General features: G+C 43.4%; 1 protein-coding gene across 5 annotated transcripts in view; it reads right to left on the bottom strand.

Moving 5' to 3' along the window:
* The window catches only part of prdm5 (PR domain containing 5), a 368,385-nt gene that overhangs the window by 287,419 nt on the left and 59,466 nt on the right, over positions 1-21,500 (bottom strand). For all 5 annotated transcript variants that reach the window (XM_078543358.1, XM_078543346.1, XM_078543337.1 and 2 more), the window contains 2 exons: positions 21,296-21,464; positions 19,814-19,988 (listed from right to left, as the gene is read on the bottom strand). In XM_078543358.1, the coding sequence (XP_078399484.1) occupies positions 19,814-19,988; positions 21,296-21,383 (263 nt within the window). In that variant the 5' untranslated portion in view covers positions 21,384-21,464. The remainder of the gene's footprint in view (positions 1-19,813; positions 19,989-21,295; positions 21,465-21,500) is intronic.

Here is a 21,500-nt window from a genome sequence, read left to right on the forward strand (position 1 = left end):
CTGGCTTTCAGACCGATGAGAGCAAGGATGTAAACTACTAGGTGTGAACTAATAGGCTATATTCATTTAGACAATTATAAGAATTAGGAACCTCTCTTGTGCAATATATTCCTCTTATTCTATTTTACAAAGCTTCAAAATAAAATTGGAAATAAGTATGCACATTCCAAAATATGTACAAGTGCTATGATCCCCTTGGTGACTGATAACTTGTTTTTAAAAAAAAAAGGAATCCCTATGACAACAATAGGAAGAAAACCGATGGATAAGATTTCACTTTATAAAACTTTTACTATTACCAGCTAAAATCAACATAATTCAAACATCGATTATCAGGCAAATGATATTTTGAATTAAAAAGGCATATTTCACTTTAAATAATCAATACAACAAATATACACCTCACGTAGTTACAAGTAATCGCATTATTTCCCGCACAAATGTGGCACCACATGCAATCTCAGCCTTTCCAACTTGGCCTCCAGTGAATAGAATCTCTCACTTTCCACTCAACTGAACCTACATCAAAATTTATGTCTGTGTTCTACAACTGCAGGTTCCAAGACCAACTGTAATTCAATCTCTGAATTAGCTGTCTACTTACCCTTTGCTTTTTAACTTTAATCCCCATAGCAACCTCAAGTCACATGGGCATTTCTCAGAACTAAAACGCTTGCTAGGAAGTCCAATTACAACTGTTCCAGAATACTCCCAAGTTTCACTAATAAAGCAACTTTCCCAAAATAAAACATAGGCTTTTCATCAAAGCACAAAACATTTAATCACTGCCCAAAGAGTTGAACAAAAACTTGCACTGGCAGCGCTTGGCAAATATTCCAGAAGGGCCATCAATAAGGGAATCTGCAATAAGCATCACATAAAAACATGTTTTTAAATGTCTTCCTGAAGCTGCAAAAAGGAAGCAATCTCTATTTTGCCTTTTTTTGTTTTGCTTCCTATTTTGTGCTGAGTGGCTCACTTATTGACACCCCAAAATGGCTCATTTACTAACGCCCCAAAATCCCTCCGCCATCTACAAGGCATAAGTCAAGAGTGTGATGGAATTTCCCTGGGTGAGTGCAGCTGCTACAACACTCAAGAACCCAACACTATCTAGGACAACACAATCCCCTTGATTGACACCTCATCCACTAGCCTCAACATCCATATCCTTCACCATCAATGCTCCACAGGTGCAACATGTCTCGTCTACAGCAGCACTGCACTGCAGCAAGTTGCCAAAGCTTCTACAGTATCAACTCCAAAAATTTTACATCATAATTAGATTGTAATATTCATTTGGTTAACTAAACTTAATAAAACTGTGACAACCAGAGTGGAACACAAATTTTGCATTAAGAAAAATAACGAGTGTAATGGGATGTCTGGGTAAGAACTTTAGTCATAGGAACTTATGTACTCTGGGAGTGCTGCTGTGTGGGGATGATATTGTATGACACATCCCTCATTGCAGGAGTTCACGTTTGCTCATGTCTGTATTTGGTGTATACATTCAGTAGAGCACTGCTCATTGTCATAAACATCTCCAAATATTGCAACTAGGAACAAATCCTAATAACGAGAACACACACACACCACACTGCACCACGATTATAGACAACTGACAAGTAAGAAACTGGCAGAAAACAGGTATTTAAACAGAAATAAGTCCAATATAAGCCCTCTGATGCTAGGGAGGAGAAATATTTTGTGAGGTGCACTGCTAAATCATACACTCTTGGTCTGCATTGTCAGCTAATTTCACTAGATGAGCTGCAATTGAACTCAACATCCCTCAGCTATAGCGAAAGAGGGTGGAATTTTGTGCCCTCCCCCATGGTGAGTTTGGTAGCAGGGAGTACATTTAATCAACCTGCAGGCTCCCAAGGGTCCCTGATCAAGGGAACTGGCATCGGGAGGGGTGGCTCCTGATAGCTACCCCGCTCTGTCCTTGCAGCTGACGCCACATCCCTGCAAGTCCCACCCTGCAACACCCCTCCTGCCATCCCTTACCTATGGCCTGGTATCCAGTACCAATCCTACGCCTTGCCTGGGTGGCATACCAGCAGTAGCCACCGCCTACCCTCTTTCGCATTGCCATTCAATAAAGCTGCTGACTTCTGACTGGCCGGCAGCCCTTGGCAGATGGGACTTGTGCCCTCTGCACCATCCCCAGCACCACCACCAGACCCAGCAGAGGTGGCAGCACAGTGGTATACAGTCAGGAGGGAGTTGCCCTGGGAGTCCTCAACATCGACTCCGGACCCCATGAAGTCTCATGGCATCAGATCAAACATGGGCAAGGAATCCTCCTACTGATTACCATGTACCGCCCTCCATCCGCTGAAGAATCAATGCTCCTCCATGTTGAACATCACTTGGAGGAACACTGAAGGTGGCAAGGGCACAGAATGTTCACTGGATGGGGGGGGCTTCAATGTCCATCACCAAGACTGACTCGGTAGCACCACTACTGACCAAGTCTCAAATGACATTGCTGCTAGACTGGATCTGCATTCAGTGGTGAAGAAACCAAGAGGGAAAAACGTACTTGACCTCATCCTCACCAACCTGACTGCCGCAGATGCATCTGTCCATGACAGTATCGGTAGGAGAGACCACCACACAGTCATTGTGGAGGCGAAGTCCCGCCTTCACATTAAGGATACCCTCCATCATGTTGTGTGGCACTATCACCATGCTAAATGGGATAGATTTTGAACAGATCTAGCAACTCAAGACTGGGCATCCATGAGGCGCTGTGGGCCATCAGCAGCAGCAGAATTGTACTCGAACACAATCTGTAACCTCATGGCCCAGCATATCCCCTACTCTACCATTACCATCAAGCCAGGGGATCAACCCTGGTTTAATGAAGAGTGCAGGAGGGCATGCAAGGAGCAGCACCAGGCATACCTAAAAATGAGGTGTCAACCTGGTGAAGTGGTAAAACAGGACTACTTGCGTGACAAACAACATAAGCAGCAAGTGATAGACAGATCTAAGCTCTGCAGTCCTCCCCCATCCAGTCGTGAATGGTGGTGGACAATTAAACAACTCACTGGTGGAGGAGGCTCCATAAATATCCCCATCCGCAATGATGGAGGAGCACAGCACAGCAGTGCAAAAGATAAGGCTGAAGCATTCTGAACAAGCTTCAGCCAGAAGTGCCGAGTGGATGATCCATCTCAGCCTCCTCTGGAGGTCCCCTGCATCACAGATGCCAGTCTTCAGCCAATTCGATTCACTCCACGTGATATCAAGAAACGGCTGAAGGGACTGAAGACTGCAAAGGCTATGGGCCCTAACAATATTCCAGCAATAGTACTGAAGACTTGTGCTCCAGAACTTGCCGCACCCCTAGCCAAGCTGTTCTAGTACAGCTACAACCCTGGCATCTACCCAGCTATATGGAAAATTGCCCAGGTATGTCCTGTACATAAAATGCAGGACAAATCCAACCTGGCCAATTACTGCCCTATCAGCCTACTCTCCATCATCAGTAAAGAAATGGAAGGGGTCATCAACTGTGCTATCAAGCGGCACTTGCTTAGCAATAACCTGCTTACTGATGCCCAGTTTGGGTTCCGCCAGGGCCACTCAGCTCCTGACCTCATTACAGCCTTGGTTCAAACATGGACAAAAGAGCTGAACTCCCAAAGTGAGGTGAGAGTGACTGCCCTTGACATCAAGGCCACATTTGACCGAGTGTGGCATCAAGGAGCCCTAGCAAAACTGGAGTCAATGGGAATCAGGGGTAAAACTCCCTGCTGGTTAGAGTCATACCTAGCACAAAGGAAGGTGGTTGTGGTTGTTAGAGGTCAGTCATCTCAGCTCCAGGATATCACTGCAAGAGTTCCTCAGGGTAGTATCCTCGGCCCAACCATCTTCAGCTGCTTCATCAATGACCTTCCTTCCATCATAAAGGTCAGAAGTGGCGATGTTCGCTGATGATTGCACAATGTTCAGCACCATTCGCGACTCCTCTGATACTGACGCAGTCCATGTCCAAATGCAGCAAGACCTGGACAACTTCCAGGCTTGGGCTGACAAGTGGCATGTAACACTTGCGCCACACAAGTGTCAGGCAATAACCATCTCCAACAAGAAAGAATCCAACCATCACCTCTTGATGTTCAATAGCAGTACCATCACTGAATCCCCCACTATCAACATCCTGGGGGTTACCATTGACCAGAAACTGAACTGGACTAGCCATAGAAATACTGTGGCTACAAAGCAGGTTAGAGGCTAGGAATCATGCGATGAATAACTCACCTCATGACTCCCCAAAACCTGCCCACCATCTACAAGGCACAAGTCACGAGCTTGATGGTATACTCCCCACTTGCCTAAATGAGGGCAGCTCCTACAACACTCAAGAAGCTGGACACCATCCAGGACAAAGCAGTCCACTTGATTGGCACCACATCCACAAACATTCACTCCCTCCACCACCGACGCACAGTAGAAGTGTGTACCATCTATAACATGCACTGCAGGAATGAAAGGATACACCAGGAAATTACAAGCCAGTCAGCCTCATCTTGGTGGTGGGGAAGTTACTAGAAAGAATTATGAGGGACAGACTATATCTGCACTTGGAGAGACACGTGTTAATCAGGGATAGGCAGCATGGATTTGTTCAGCGAAGGTCGTGCTTGACAAATTTGATCAAATTTTTTGAGGAGGTAACTAGGAATATTGATGAGGGTAATTCATTTAATGTGGTCTATATGGGCTTTAGCAAGGTCTTTGATAAGGTCCCTCATGGCAGAATGCTCAAGAAAGTAAGAGCCCATTGGGACCGAGGCAATGTGGCACATTGGATCCAAAATTGGCTGAAAGGCAGGAAGCAGAGGGTGATGGTAGAGGGATGTTTCTGTGACTGGAAGTCTGTTTCCAGTGGGGTTCCGCAGGGCTCAGTGCTAGGGCCCTGGCTGTTTGTGGTGTACATAAATGATTTAGACTTAAATGTAGGGGGTATGATCAAAAAGTTCACGGATAACATGAAAATTGGTAGGGTGGTAAATAGTGAGGAGGATAGCCGTAAACTGCAGGAGAATATCAATGGACTGGTCAGGTGGGCAGAGCAGTGGCAAATTGAATTAAACCTGGAAAAGTGTGAAGTAATGCACTTGGGGAGGGCTAACAAGGCAAGGGATTACACTATGAATGGTGGGGCCCTGGAAAGTACTGAAGATCAGAGGGGCCTTGGCGTGCATATCCACAGATTCCTGAAGGAAGCGGGGCAGGTAGATAAGGTGGTTAAGGCATATGGGATACTTGCCTTTATTCGCCAAGGCATAAAATACAAGAGCAGGGAGGTTATGCTGGAACTGTATAAAACACTGGCTAGGCTACAGCCGGAGTTCTGTGTGCAGTTCTGGTTACCACATTATAGGAAGGATGTGATTGCACAGGAGAGAGTACGGAGGAGATTTACCAGAATGCTGCCTAGACTGGAGGGTCTGAGCTATGAGGAAAGATTGGACAGGCTGGGGTTCTTTTCCTTGGAGCAACGAAGGTTGAGAGGGGACCTGATCCTGATAGAGGTGTATAAGTTTATCAGGGACATTGATCGGGTGAATAGGAAGACACCTTTTCCATTAGTAGAGGGGTCAGTGACCAAGGGGCATAGATTTAAGGTGGAAGGCTAAGAGGGGGGTTGAGGAGATTTATTTTCAGCCAGAGGGTGGTGGGAGTCTGGAACTCATTGCCTGAAAGGGTGGTTGAGTCAGAAACTCTCATAACATTTAAGAAGTATTTAGATATTCACTTGCATTGACATAGCCTCCAGGGCAATGGGCCAAGCTCTAAAAAATGGGATTAGTGTAGTCAGATCTTTGTTGACCGGCGCGGACACGATGGGCTGAATGGCCTCTTTCTGTGCCATAAACGTCTATGAGCCTATGAGCATGTAGCTCATACTTAACCTGAATGTTAGAGTATAAGATAGTTATTGTAAATTGTTTATCTGTCTGAATTTGTATGTGTTTGTAAAGACATGCTGGGGTAAAGAAATAGTGTGATTTGAATCATTTTCTTGTGTTGGTTTTGAGATCTTTCCAACCTTTACGTCTGCTGTAATATTGTTCACTTTTCTTGTTTAATAAATGTTTTATTTGTGGCATCAAAAGTTCAACAGCAGATTCCTGTGAATTTGTTCACTGACTTTCCTCCATGGTTTCTAAAAAAAAAGTTAGGATCTATCAAGCTAGATTTCACTCTGGGATCCGATATGTCCAGTCTTAAGATCAGCTGGGATTGTAACACTGAGTGAAAGCTACCTACAATTTCACCAACTAGCTACATATTGAACTGTTTAAAAAAAAACAAGAAAAGATACTGGTCAAAAATCGGCTGCCATGATCACCTATGGCTGATACTATAAGTTGGCCATTTCTCTGAAAAGCCTACATGAATTACACTACAGACCTGTTACATGAAATTTCACATCTGAGGGGGTGTCAATGTCCACTTCAAACAGGGATACTCTTGAAAGGAAAGCATTAAAGATGCGAAGTGCTAGACTTTAATCAGGTACCCATCAGGAATTCCTGATACTATCCCTTTGGAAGATGAAATAAACCTCATCTCCTGTTGATATATATCTTGAAATGTGTGAAATGTTCGGAGATGAAAAGATCAAAAATGGGATTACATGGTCTACAACAATGAATGCAAGGCATGCCAGTCAAATTCCGTTCTGGGAATATACAGAGAAGAGTTTTAAAAACCTGTCCTGCCAAGCAGGAGAAAGAACAAGCAGGAGGGGAAACAGTCATTTAAAACAGTGCTGGAAAAGAGCAGGAAAGCTCTCTCTGGAAACTAAAAGGGTGCCTTCAACAAAGTGCAGGCCTGAACAATGTCAACTCCAGAATTCTACAATAAACCACCTAACTTCAAACGGCCACAACGTTCTACAACCTATGCCTCAAAGACAAGCAAAGGACTATGATGTATATTCTTTTAACTTTTATTGGACTCTAACTTTCTTACTTCTAATGTCTGCACGTGTGTGTTATCGCATCTTTATTATCATTTCTTAGATTTAGTAACTAATAAACTCACTCTTTCTTTGACTCGAGAAAAAACTGGTTAAACTGGCTCCTTATTGACAAATAAATACACTTGGATTGGAAAAGGCATTTATAGGGCAAGGAAGTTTTAAAACCTTTGTTGCAACCACCCGAGGGGGCTGAATTGAAAGTAAGCAAACTCACTCCTCCTCACCCAGTCATAACATAAGATACCGAGTTTTACAAGACCTGATAAACCCACGGACTTCAGTTAAAAATAGAATGGCTGTTAAAATGAAGGCAAACAGTTTCATTATAAATGACCAACAGTAGCATAGTGGTAACGTTACTGGACTAGTATTCCAGAGGCTCTGGGGATGTACAAGTTTAAATCCAACCAAACCAACTGGAAGAACTTCAATTCAATTAATTGATATGCCTGGAATAAAACACCAGTCTCATTAATTATCATGAAACTTTCAGATTGTCATAAAAAAAACGATCTGGTTCACTCGGGACCTTTAAGAAAGGAAATCTGCCTTCCTTACTTTGTTTGGCCTACAATGTGGTTGACTCTTAAGTAGCCATTGAAATGGCCTAGCAAGGCACTCAGTTGTAGGTGACTCACCATCAACTGCTCTAGGATAATTAGGGATGGGCAATAAATGATGGCCTTCCCTATGACACTAGCATCCCAAGAATGAATATTAAAAAACCCTGATTTTTGCTAGAGGATTAGTTCCCCAGCCCACTGGTTTAGGAAATTAAAATTCAGCCCTCAGTTTTGAATGGTTTTTTAATGCTTCCACCAATTATGATCCACCACTAAAAAGTTAACCAGAAGTCAGTGAATGAAGCTGTTCCTGTACTGCCATACAGGCTTCTTTTGGAACTGTAGCACATTGGCCTAAAGTTTACCAGCCACCAGTTGGCAGCAACAGAGGCGTGGGTGCCAGTAAAATAGCGAGAGACTGCATCAAGACGGCTCCCCATTGATATCCTGCTGCCAGGGAGGTTTCACAGCGATGGGCTGCAAGATGGATCGGCTGACCACTCTAAGGAGGCAAGCAGCCAATTTGCATAATTAAGTCCCCTGTTAGGGGGTAATTAAGCTAGCTGCAGGCAGCGCCCGCAGTGCACACGGAGGCAACCAGCTTCTCTTCAGATCATGAGGGCCTTTTGACCTTGGCCATCCAGAAATTTAAATAATGCTTAACTCTCCAGGGTCTCCTAGCTACCTTAGCAGCGCCCACCTCTCCCATTGGGGGCGCCAAGGCTTCAGAATTGCCAGTCCTCTGACTGAACCTCTAATTAGGAGGCAGCCTCCAGAGACAATACCACTGCCAGCAAGTGTGGGCTCAGGACCCTTATTTAGTCCCAACATCGGGTTCCCAAAGCCTATGGTAAGATTCAGCCCGTCAAGAGCATCTCATGCCTTATGTCACTATAATGTATTACTCCTTTGAGATGGATAAATAAGAGTTTTAAGAAGAAACCCTGCAATGAAGATGAGTTCAATGATTAACTTATCAGGTAAAATTAGCTACGGTTTATCCAAGGTTAAAGACTCTCAAATTCTAGGGATCATCCCTGTATCATTGCTCACCATTAACAAGAGAAAAACTTTACTTTCCAAACTACAATGGGTATGCTATTCTAAACTGTAGTTAAGATCAATGAGAAGCATCTGTTACACATGCCTTCAGGGGACATGCTTTACTTTACAAACAGTATCATTAGGAAAGAAATAATCAGTTCAGTCAAATTGGTGCTCTCTGAAGGAGGATGGCAGTGTCTAAAAGGGTGGTCCGTCTGCTAAATTCATTGAGCCAAGACAAGCTTTAAATGTAGTCCCACACTTCTGTTTTCAGAAGGTCTTTGTCACTATCCACTACTACTGCACAGACAAATTTACCTACCTCAGAATGTTACAAGACAGGTGACCATTTGGCCCATTGTGTCCATGCCAGCTCTCAGCAAGAAAAAATCAGCTAACCCATTACCCTGCCCTTTCCCCATTGCCCTGCACTTTTTTTTCTCTTCACATGCATATCCAATTCCCTTTTGAAATCCATAATTGAATCTGCCTCCATTACATTCTCAGGCAGTGCATTCCAGATACTAACCACACGCTGCATCAAAAGGTGTTCCTCATGTCGCCACTGGTTCTTTTGCCATTCACCCCATATTAGGGTCCTCTGGTTCTTGATCCTTTCGCCAATGTGAACAGTTTCTCTCTCTACTCTGCCCAGACCCACTTGTCCAGGTGACAGCTAATTGTGTCATTTCTAAAAGTTTTCTCACCATCGAGGTTAAACTGACTGGCTTGCACGATGCTGCGTTTATCTTTACACTCTTTTCTGAGCATTTGCAATTCTTCAATCCTCTAACACAACTCCTCTTTCTAAGGTGGATTGGAAAATTAATATTTATTTGCAAAAATATACTTTATTCATAAGCTCTGAATGAACAAGACATTTCCAAAATGGCCATCACACAAAGTGCTATGATAGTCAAGTTTTTTTTTTTACATATATCATGTTGCACTCTGAGGTGCTTATATACAATAAAAAGAACATTACAAACATTTCAAATGGTCATTACAGAAAGTGCAATGATATTTAAATTATCTACATAGGTCATGTTGCAGTCGGAGGTGCTTCAGTACAATTGTGGCGCAAGTAACATGGACTGTATACATTCAATGTGAGTCCGAGAGGTTCCATACAATTCTAAACCCCGCCCTATGCACTGTGACTAAAAGGTTTTCAAGAGTAACTTTTTCCCATTGCACCTCTGTGGTGTCTGCCCCAAGCTTTAGTGCATCTCTCAGCTCATAGTGCTGGACTTTGGAATGTGCCAGTCTGCAACACTCGGTTGGGGGCAACTCTTTACACTGGAAGGCCAAAAAGTTTCGGGCAGATCAAAGAGCATCTTTCACCGATTTGATGATCCTCCAGCTGCAGTTGATGTTTGTCTTGGTGTGCATCCCTGGGAACAGCCCGTAGAGCACAGAGTCCTGAATCATGAAGTTGCTCGGGATGAACCTCAACAAAAATCACTGCATCTCTTGCTAGTCCTTCTTTGCAAAGGCACATTCCATAAGGAGGTGGTCAACGGTCTCTTCCCAGCCACAGCCACCTCAAGGGCAACATGCGGAGGGGGTGAGACTCCAAGCATGTAAGAAGGATCTGACTGGGAGGGCCTCTCACCACCAGCTAATCTACATCTTGGTGCTTGTTTGAAAGTTCTGGCGATGGGGCATTCTGCCAAATGACTTTAATAGTCTGCTCAGGGAACCATCTGACAGGATCCACCATCTCCTTTTCCCGCAGGGCCTCTAGGATGTTACGTGTTCCAACAACACTGAAGAAGCTTGACAGCATCCAGGACAAAGCAGCCCACTGGATTGGCACCCATTCCACAAAAATTCACTCCCTCCCACCACCAATACACAGTGACAGTGCTGTGTACCATTTACAAGATGCACTGCAACAACTCACCAAGCCTCCTTAGACAGCAATGTTCAAACCCACGACTGCTACCATCTAGAAGGACAAGGGCAACAGACACATGGGAACATCACCACCTAGAAGTCCCCTTCCAAGCCACCCTACATCTTGACTTGGAAATATATTGCCATTCCTTCACTATCACTGGGTCAAAATCCTGGAACTCCTTTCCTAACAGCACTGTGCGCATACCTACACCACATGGACTGTAGTGGTTCAAGAAGGCAACTCACCACCACCTTCTCAAGGGCAATTCGGGATAGGCAATAAAAGCTGGCCTAGCCAGTGACGCCCACATCCTATAAATGAATATTAAAAAAACTGCCTTATGGACTTGTGGTCAAAGGTGTTTCTCTGCATAAATTTTTCCACGAGGGACAGTTTGTACGGCACGGTCCAACTACTTGGAGCATTCCACAGCAATGTGGCCAGACCCATCCTTCACAACACCGGGAGCAGGTAGAACCTCAGAACGTAGTGACACTTGGTGTTTGTGTATTGAGCTCTATGCACAGCTTGATGCAGCTGCACACAAAGGCGGCCATCAAGATGAGGGCGTTGTTGGGCATGATTTTTCCCCCTTTACCTAAAGGCTTGCACATCATCTCCCTGTGAACATGGTCCATTTTCAACTTCCCGATAAAGTGGAAGATGGCTTAGGTGATCGCCACAGTGCAGGAGTGAGGAATGGGCCAGACACCGAGAGTGCCAGTAACTCCACAACTTCCACCCTTACTTTCCACAGATACTCGGATGCACCCCATCTGGTCCTGGTGACCTATCAACTTTTAAGTACTGCCAGCCTTTCTAATTACACCCTCTTCACCAATTATTAGCCTATCATACCTCAAATACCTCCTCTTCCACTATGAGTTTGGCAGCATCCTTTTCCTTGGTAAAGGAAGGTATGGATTTCAACCATGTCATCTGCCTCGTTCGTAGATCTCTTTTTGGGTCCTTAATCAGCTCCAACCCTCCATTTTTGGTCTTTTCTACATTTTATTATTTGTGTGCCTATAGAAGACTTCTGGACTCATCTTTTAAGTTAGCTGCCAGTCTCTCCCTGTAATACCTCTTTGCCTCTCTTAGTTCCTTTCTCACTTCTCTTCTGAACTTTTTATATTCAGCCTGATTCTCACTTGTATTATCAACCTCTGTCATACTCATCCTCCTTCTGTTTTCTTTCATCATCCAGGGAGTTTGGTTGCCTTACCTTTCCCTTTCATAGGAATATATGTCAACTGTTCCTGGACCATCGCCTCTTTACATTTTTGCCTGCCAATCTTTGATTCCAATTTACCTCAACCAGATATATTCTCACCACACTGAAATGCCTGTCAATTTTCTTGAATATGAGCATAAAAAGATGCACAAAAACTCTGTAGGGGTAACTTTGACTTTAAACGATAGAATAAAACAAGGTATATTAGCTCACACCTTTCCCAATTTTTGTTTCAGCAATCAGGAGGTACTTTAATGGGTGGTTGAGCCAATGTAGTATGATTTACACCATCACCAAAAGTTAAAGTGCCCTCCTGAGATATAGGGGCTGAGGTTCCGAAGGGGTTCCATTGGTTTCCCAACTTTATCGAATTTCAGTCCGATGATGATTTGTCTTAATTGCTTAAAGCATTGCTTCACACTATGCTATTGAGGAACTAAATAAATATTTTGGATCGTTGTCATAATTAAGGAATAATAAACTTCACCTAAGTAATAATCATTTGGTACGATCTGGTCTTTAAAGGAGGTGCTAACTTCAGAGTCAAACATTTGTTGACTCAGGCCAAAAGAGAGGAATGTTCTTACATTTGACTTTGTGCCAATAATATTATCTCCCACTAATCTGTGTGGTCGGCACTTATTTTTACAATTGATGGATTAGAATAATTTCATCTACTTACACTACTGGGTAATTCACTCCTAATTTATGGGAACAGAGAAAGACAAACATCAAGAGAAAATCCATAGGTTATTGTGCATACATATGATCCTTGTGGTAAAAAGAATTTCCCATGAAATTCAGGGTACTTTCAATGTTTTGATGAATTTATTAAAACCCTATATCTGATCTGCCTGTCCCAAAGAATTTATTTATGTCCTCCTCTACCGATTTAGATTGGAGATAGAAGCAAAACTGAAAAACAGTGACCTTGTAATCACCTTTAGCTGGCTGCAGCACACATACAGCATTTAATTTAAAGTGTTTGAGACACTATCAGACATATGTATTGAGAGATGAAAGAATATTGTAAAAAGATTGACAATTATTTAATTGTTAACACCTTGTGCAATGTGGGATAAATGTTATATTTATAAGATCATTTTAATTGTATGTGATTCTGCCATATTTTGACTATTGGAGCTAAAGAATTTGCTCTTGTTGCATCACAAGACAGATATCATGACATCAGTGCAACAGAAAAACAACTTCTTAGGCAAATAAGGACCAATGTCCTCACAGGGTGGTTTGTTTGTGTTTCTGGAGGGGTTTAAGCTAACTTGGCAGGGATATAGCAAAAGAAAGGAGACACAAGTTGCACAAATAATTGGGAGAGACAGACAGAATGAGAGTAAGAAATAGCAAGGTATTAGGTGGGGTCAGATTAAGAGGGAATGCAATAAAGTCTAAACTAGGTTCACTCTGCATGTATGTACAAGCAAAAAGTGTCATAAATAAGGTTGGGGACCCGCAGGCACAGATGGGAGTGTGATGCCGTGGCGATAACAGAGACCTGGCTCAAAAAATAACAGGACTAAGTACTAAATATTCCTGGGCAGAAGGGCCTGATTTTCATCTTTGAGGTGGGAATCGGGAGTTAGACCATTTCCCAACGTCTCAATCCCATCTCCTGCCCAGCAGTGCTCGTCAACAGTATATTCATGTGCAGTGACAGGGGTGGGTTGGAGTGGAGGTTGCCACTTCCAGAAGCAGAAATGGAGGTTAGCAGATGTCAAAGCAGACAGGTTAGAAGGTCCGCCTCCATTCGCTGGGTCCAGTTCTGTGGCTGAGCCCCCTACCCTCACCTCCTACCCAATCATCCCTCATGCCCTCCCTCCACATCCTCCATCACCCCCTTCATACTCCATGCAATATCCCACCCAGCATCTGTTCAACAATCAGTTGTATGATTGGTATGAGTGAGCCCACCAACCACGCAACAGGCCACAGGGAAGGGACCATATATAAATTTAAACCATGTTCCTAACCCAGTTCCAACCACTGGTAAAGGTTACGGATATAACCACCCACTTGGAATTACTGTGGTCAGAGATAGTTGAAATCGCTCAATGCACATATGAGGCAGTAAAAGACTCTGTGAGCGGACGCCCCAAAGGCCATATCTCAAAAGAAAGCTGTAGCCACTAGAAGGACCAAAACGGTATCCTTGGGTTTGAAGGGTGGGGTGTAAGTGCCAAGTGATCCCCTCCCACTATAGTGCAGTGGTCACAGTGTGGGGTACGTATGATAGTAACGGCCAAACCCATGTCTTTTAACATAATCTGTCGCTGGCCCCTTTCCAGAACCCTGTTACCGACTGTCCCCTCATTGAGGTGGGATAGGGTTTGGCGAGGTGAAGGTGGCAGGAAGGAGAAGCCCTCTAGGGCCAACGGTGACAAGTCCCCAAGACCTGACGGCCTACATACCAGGGTCTTAAAGGAAGTGGCAGCGGAGATATTGGATGCATTGGCTATAATATTCCAAAATTCCCTGGATTCTGGAAAGGTTCCAATGGATTGCAAAAATGCTAACGTAACACCCTTATTCAAAAAGGGGGGAGGCAGAAAGTAGGAAACTATAGACCAGTTAGTTTAACGTCTACCGTTGGGAAATTGCGGGAATCCATTATTAAGGAAGTAGTAATGGGGCATTTGGAAAGTCAAAATGCAATCCATCAAGGTCAGCATGGTTTTATGAAGAGTAAATCGTGTTTGATTAATTAAGATCACAGGGAGTTAGGGGTAATATATTAGCTTGGATAGAGGATTGGCTAACCAACAGAAACCAGAGAGTCGGGATAAATGGGTCTTTTTCTGAATGGCAAGCTGTAACTAGTGGGGTGCCACAGGGTTCAGTCCTTGGGCTCCAACTATTTACAATCTATATTAATGACTTGGATTCAGGGATAGAAGGTACTATAGCTAAATTTGCACATGACACCAAAATAGGTGGGAAAGTAAGTTGCAATGAAAAAATAAGAAATTTACAAATGGATATGAACAGGTTAGGTGAACGGACCAAAATTTGGCAGATGGAGTGTAACGTGGATAAGTGTGAGGTTACCCATTTTGGTCGGAAGAATAAAAAGGTAACTTATTATTTAAATGGAGAGAAACTTCAGAATGCTTCAGTGCAGAGGGATCTGGGTGTCCTTGTGCATGAATCGCTGAAAGCTGGTATGCAGGTAATAAGGAAGGCAAATGGAATTTTGCCATTTATTGCTAAAGGAATAGAGTATAAAAATAGGGAAGTGTTGTTGCAACTGTACAAGGCATTGGTGAGACTGCACCTAGAGTACTGTGCACAGTTTTGGTCCCCTTACTTGAGGAAGGATGTAGTTGCATTGTAGGCGGTTCACAGGAGGTTCACTAGATTGATTCCAGGGATGCTGGGCTTGTCTTATGAGGAGAGATTGATCAGTTTAGGCCTATGCTCACTAGAGTTTAGAAGGATGAGAGGAGATCTAATTGAGGTATATAAGATGCTAAAGGGGATAGACAAAGTAGATGTGGAGCAGATGTTTCCCCTTGTGGGGCATTCTAGAATGAGGGGCCATAGTTTTAGGCTAAGGGGTGGTAGATTTAAATCAGAGATGAGGAGGAATTGCTTTTCTCAAAGGGTCGCGAATCTGTGGAATTCACTACCTCAGAGTGCAGTGGATGCCAGAATGCTGAATAAATTTGAGGTGATAAATAGATTTTTAATTAGTAATGGGTTGAAAGATTATGGGGAGAGGGCGGGAAATTGGAGTTGAGGCCGAAATGAGATCAGCCATGATCGTACTGAATGGCGGAACTGCTCAAGGGGCTGAATTGCCTACTCCTGCTCCTAGTTCTTATGTTCTAACGTCAATGGAATCGACCAGGAAGAGCATCAAATAGGCTACACCTGATCGCCTCCTCCCCGATCACATTCGCTGTAGTTATTAGGGCAATCAGTTGGTCTAACCTTCCAACTGGATTGGGCCGAAGGCCACAATGTGACAGTGGTCAACTCGGATGGGGCTGGGAGCTGTAGCATGGTGGTGGCCCCTTTGCGGGTGCATGTGGTCACTAGTCAGATAGACCATTCTACTGCAGTTATAGCAGGAAACTTTGTTCCCTGCATCCCCTGCCCCCACACTCTAGGCCACTCAAGCTTCAATGGAAGCGTGACAAATTCAGCTTCTACAGGCTTCTCATTTACTGGTGAGAGGCCTGGCCTGTCTGTTTGTATGACTACCCCAGATGGAAGGGGAATTTTGGGAATTGAAGTATTAATTAAATACTGAACTATAACTGATTATGACAATAACTGCTTGCAGTCAATTTCCTCAGCTAGTAGGGAGAAGGGTACTGACAAGACCTCCGATGTTCATTCGGGCTTTGCGATTAAGAAACATTCACCCTATGATCCTCCAAGCCACAATAACACTAGAATGATGGGATTAACACAAACACCGGCCAATGTTCACCACGGGTAATGACGGGAGGAATCCATCAATCGTCCCCATCACACACCAGCTGAACATTACCCTATCCCTTGAGTGCACTACCCTTATGTCAGGGACACTATTCAAACCCTCCTTCAGCAGGGTGTTGTTAGGCCAGGTACTTTCACGAGCAACTCACCTATTTGGCCTGTAAAGAAAATGCTCAGCAGCTGAAGGTTAACCATCAATTACCACAAGCTTAACTCTTAACACCAGCCTGGTCCCTGGCCGTGAGGGAATTGCCAATGCTTTTGTCACAAATACTGACTGGATCCAAGTATCTTTTTGGCTCTGGACATTGCAAACAGATTCTGGAGCATTCCAGTTAAAAAGGAAAATCAGTACAAGTTTGCATTTACCTTTGAGGGCCAAAGCTATATTTGGGCAAGATTGCCTCAGGGATTTCATAATGCCCAGCCCATTTTCAACAATTGCATAGCACAGGCATTCAGAGAGTTTGAAACCGCAGTGTTTGCTTCAGTACAGGATGCTTCAGTACCATCTGTATTTGGCCATTGCTACTGTAAACAAACATTTATCCCTTCTTGATGAACTGCTAACCACAATGCTCCAGGCAGGTCTTAAATTTAACCCGCGCAAAGCTCAGTTGTTGAAAGAACGAGTCACTTTTCTAGGGCTACCTATCTCGCTGGCAGGAAAAGTCCTAGACAGCCACAGGTAGAAGTCATACAGTGGCTGCCTCTCCCTGTCACGAAGACGGCACTCCACTCAGTCCTCGATTTCATCCCAGAATTTACAGAGTTGATGAAACCACCTTACGAGCTGTTGGAGGGAAAGACTGACAATATCCCGTCTCTCTTGATGGAGTTCCATTGTGACATAGTAGACAAGCTTAAACAGCTGTCATGCAAGCAACTTTCCTGACTACTCTGGATCTGACTCAACTCTTCCACCTTGAGGTAGTTGCGACCAACCAGAATATCCCTGCCATTCTCCTGCCATTCAGGAATGAGCAGGCGGCTTATAACCCATTGCTTATGCCTCACAGATCCATGCAGGCCAAGAGGGCTTATATCCCATGTGAACGAAACCTACTTGCGATGTTTTAAGTAGTGCATCAATTCACGTTCATCACTGGCTTGCAACACCCGATTATACACTCTCCCCATTCACCGCTAAACCTGTTAATGAAACAAGGGGACACGCTGGTCTCCTTATAGTAGATCAGCAAATGGACTCTGGCATTGCTAAAGAGACCCATAAATATCACACCATGCCCAACTATACTTTTACCTCAACTTTTGTAATAAGAGGGAGATCCTCAAATGCCAATTGCCCCTATTGAACTTTGAATCGTACCCCATTCAAATGGAACCCATCATTGACGCCCCAGAAATGTATAGCAATGGATCCTCATTTCATGTGCGTGGTTCACCCCACACCGGATTTGTGGTTGTGTTGCTGGAACATGTATTACTGCATAAAAGGCAAGTATCATTCATCACAGTATAGTGAGACTGCCACGCTCATACTGCTGTTACAGAAACCATCAGGTTTTGAACATTTAGCCTGTTGGCCCTATGCCACCAACACAATGCAGTCCCTCCCCCTATATAATAAGAACATCTATTTCACCACAAACGGTAAGCCCCTCATCCAAGGGTTGTAGTTCAGATTATTATGGACACCTTTAAAGAACCTCCGCCAGCCTTGTTTTATTAGTAAAGTCCCCACCCACAAGAAGGGAGGTATTGTCAGGGGTCCTCTGAATTTATAGATGAACGTAAAGTTCCAGTAGCCTGCTGCATCCTTGTACCTCTTATTGACCTGGTGACCCTGCAATGGCAGTATTCACCATATACAACGGTGATATTGTAGCATGAACAAGACAAGCCTTTGCTACAGCCCACTGCAGGGGCCTCAGCCATCAGGATGGGCCCTATTTTTCATACCAATCCCATCTATGATGTTCCAGAAGTCAGCCGGTGCCTTCCTAGTGGACTGTGTTCTGTTGACGTAAGGGAGGAACTGCTACTCATTTTCACTCACATTGATTGGCAGCCATTATACAGCTGAGACAACTTGGCAGAAGTTCAAAGTCACCAGGTGGCCTGACAGGAGAACTGTGAATTCCACAGACTCATAATGTTTGGTATGCCTCTAACACAAACCCTCCCTCAACATGGACTAGGTCTCCTCCAAAGTGCCCCACCACCTGAGGGATCCTGGACACACTTACAGATGGACTTCATTGCTCCCATGCCTAGGGAATCACACTTACGCCCTGGCCACGGTGGACCAGTTCACCAAGGGGATTGAGACCTTCCCTTGTCATTCTAACACCGCAATCACTGCTGCTAAAGCTTTATTGAGTTGATGTTCTGGAACCCCACTCAGTGGGATAATGTACTGTCAATGTGTTTAATGGTAATCCATTCGACTCCACACAAAACAACTGGGGTGTCTCTATATCAGGCTACGACCGGGAGATTGTTGAGAACATCAGAACATTGCCATGTATGTGCCCTCTGTTACGAGGATCACGTGGTACTAAGAAGCTGGAGCAGGCGATAGCAAATTAATCAGTTTGTGGCACAAAAGCTTTGGAAAGAAGCAGATTAAAAAACACTTTGACAAAAAGGTGCGACTATTTAAATACCAAGTGGGAGACATGCTTGTGGTCTAAAATTACGGTAAAAAGGGGCATGCCTTTGAATCTAAATGGCAAGAGCCAAACTCAATTGTGGACTGTAAGTCCTTCAGTTTATTTGCTTCAGTCCCTGGGGAAACGAGGCACAATGTGCACCAAGTGGTACCATCTAAACCAGCTGAAAACAATGAAAGAGTAAATACTACACTGATTCTTGTCTCACTGTCAGGCCATGGGTCCAGGGAACAGGATTATAACCATACTCAGGCGGACCACCTTGGTACATAGTTTGCTTCTATAACTTGCAATTACATCAGGCACCAAGGGAATCTGAGAGGTGGATTACCAGCTCAAAGGCTGCAACATGGAGACTATTGTGAGAATTGTAGTTGACAAAGCCTTTGATAGTAGTACCTGAAGGGGAAGGACTGGTGGTACAGTGCTGATGTAATGATGGGACAGTGCCAGAATTTCAACCTGGGAAAGGAACATGGAAAGGTTTCGATCAGCCATTAGGATGCTTCAGGGCATGTAAATTGTTACAGGAAGTGGGGGATTCTCACACCTGGGATATGAATTGGTCAAAAATAAGTACGAGATATCAGGGATTGGTGGGATATCTTGATAAAGGTGTTGTGTATAAACAATGTCAGGACCAGCCCATTTATCACACCCTGTTCAATATGTCGGATACATAAAAAGGAGAAGCAGGAAAGTCCAGTTGAGGGTGACTTCCCCAAAGCAGATGAGTGTCCCCAATGACAAAGGGCCAACGAGCTGACTAATACATGATTATACAACAGTGCGAGATATAGTGCCCATGATACTTCATTTTGGTGAGATCCGAGATCACCAAGGATAATCCACAAGGCTTATGAAATATTTTACCATCAGTTACTGTTTTTGCTAATATCTTTGCAATTTTTGAAATTGCTTTAATTTCACAGAAGCCTTGATTTTTAATATGGTACTTACTGTCTCTGCAAGGCCTGTTTAACAGGGAACTTCTTGCCACAATTCCTACACTTGAATTCCTTTTCTTCACTTGGTTTTTGATGCAGAGACTGCAGGTGCTCAGCCAAGATGTCCTGGCTTTGAAAACTGCTCTCACACTGTGGGCAAGCATAGCCTTCTTTATCACTCAATATTTCTATGAAGAAATAAAGCAGACAGTTAAGCTCTGTGGCATTATCAACATCCCTATATTTATGTTATATTTCAGAACTGTACACAAACATCCATATTGATATTTGTATTCATGTTACATCCTTGAAAGAATTAATTTGGGACAATATATGGTTGGACTTTGACATAGCAATATAGTCAGTGATAGTCATTGCCATTTTAAAAAAATAACATCCTCACATCACTCTAATTAATCAGTCTGTTTTGTGTTTAGTAGACTTAAATTTGATTCTGTCTTGGTCTAAATTTCCAGTTCCATACATTATTCCTTTTATCTACAAACTCACTGCATTAAAATCAAGACTTAGCTATCACTCTGCAATTCTAACTCAGCCAGAAGTTCAAACTTCTGGTTTCAGATTGGAATTCCTTAGATCGTTCAGTTTTTCCTTTCTCTTCTACTTTTGAAGGTTTTAAAATCCAATGGTGGTATTACCAAATCACTACTTGTGGTTTTTTTCTCTCATCTTTCCCAACCTCGTACAGTCCTGCATTATGGAATTAGACCTTCAACTTAACTTTTTAATAGAAAACAATGAAATACTGCTGGCGTGTGTGATGATACTCATAGCTCCCTCACTAGTTCCTGTCTTTGTTTCAGCAAGGTTAACTTTCAATTTCCAAAAAAAGGCATCAATAGTTAGAATGCCATCAGCTCCAGAATTATTTGAGTATGCGTGCATTTGGGAGATCCTACACAACCAGCAGTATGTTTGTTTGCAAAAGCAAATGCTTGTGCTGCACAGAACTATATATTGGCCTCACTGTGTCAAATACAATTGAATTTGAGGCCTACCACAAAAAAGGAGCTGAGGAGCTCTTTATCCTCCCTTGAACTCTTTGGCCAGCTTGCAGCTCTCCCCGACCTGAGCTACAGAACAGTGAGACACTATTCTCAAAGCCCAGCGTAGGCGCAGCACATTTGTAAATGATTCATTCCAAGTAACTGTGCAGTGTTGCTGGATTCTCTATAGACGATTGTCTCAGAAATGGTAACTGGTTATACGTAACAAAGCATTTCGATGACCTATATTAGGTCAGGAGAATGCAACTAACCAAAACTTAATACCTGTCTTTTCCATCTTTTATACAATATGCTTCATGAAGCAAACTAATTAGCATCACCAATTTTCTAGCAGTAATTTTGCTGAATTAAAGAAAAGTGTGAAAATCAACAATGATCTAACCCGGGAGGTTATGACACATCAAGCACAGCAGATCAGAGTAGGACATTTTGATGCTGGTTTGTGTAATATAGCTCAGGCCAAGTACCTTTTTCACCAGATTGCTGCATGTCTTTGGAATTTTCTTCATCTTTGCTGATTACTTCCTCCACCTCCTCTTCTTCTATTTCCTCCATCTCACTATCTAGGTAACCAATCAGTAACTCATTGTCTGTTTCAATGTCATCCACAGCCAAATAGAAGATATTTTCTCCTTCCTAAAAGCAATGGGGAAACCAGTTGAGTTGTTACTT

This window comes from Cetorhinus maximus, chromosome 1 (assembly GCF_964194155.1).
Source record: "Cetorhinus maximus chromosome 1, sCetMax3.hap1.1, whole genome shotgun sequence".
Classification (NCBI taxonomy): Eukaryota; Metazoa; Chordata; class Chondrichthyes; order Lamniformes; family Cetorhinidae; genus Cetorhinus; species Cetorhinus maximus.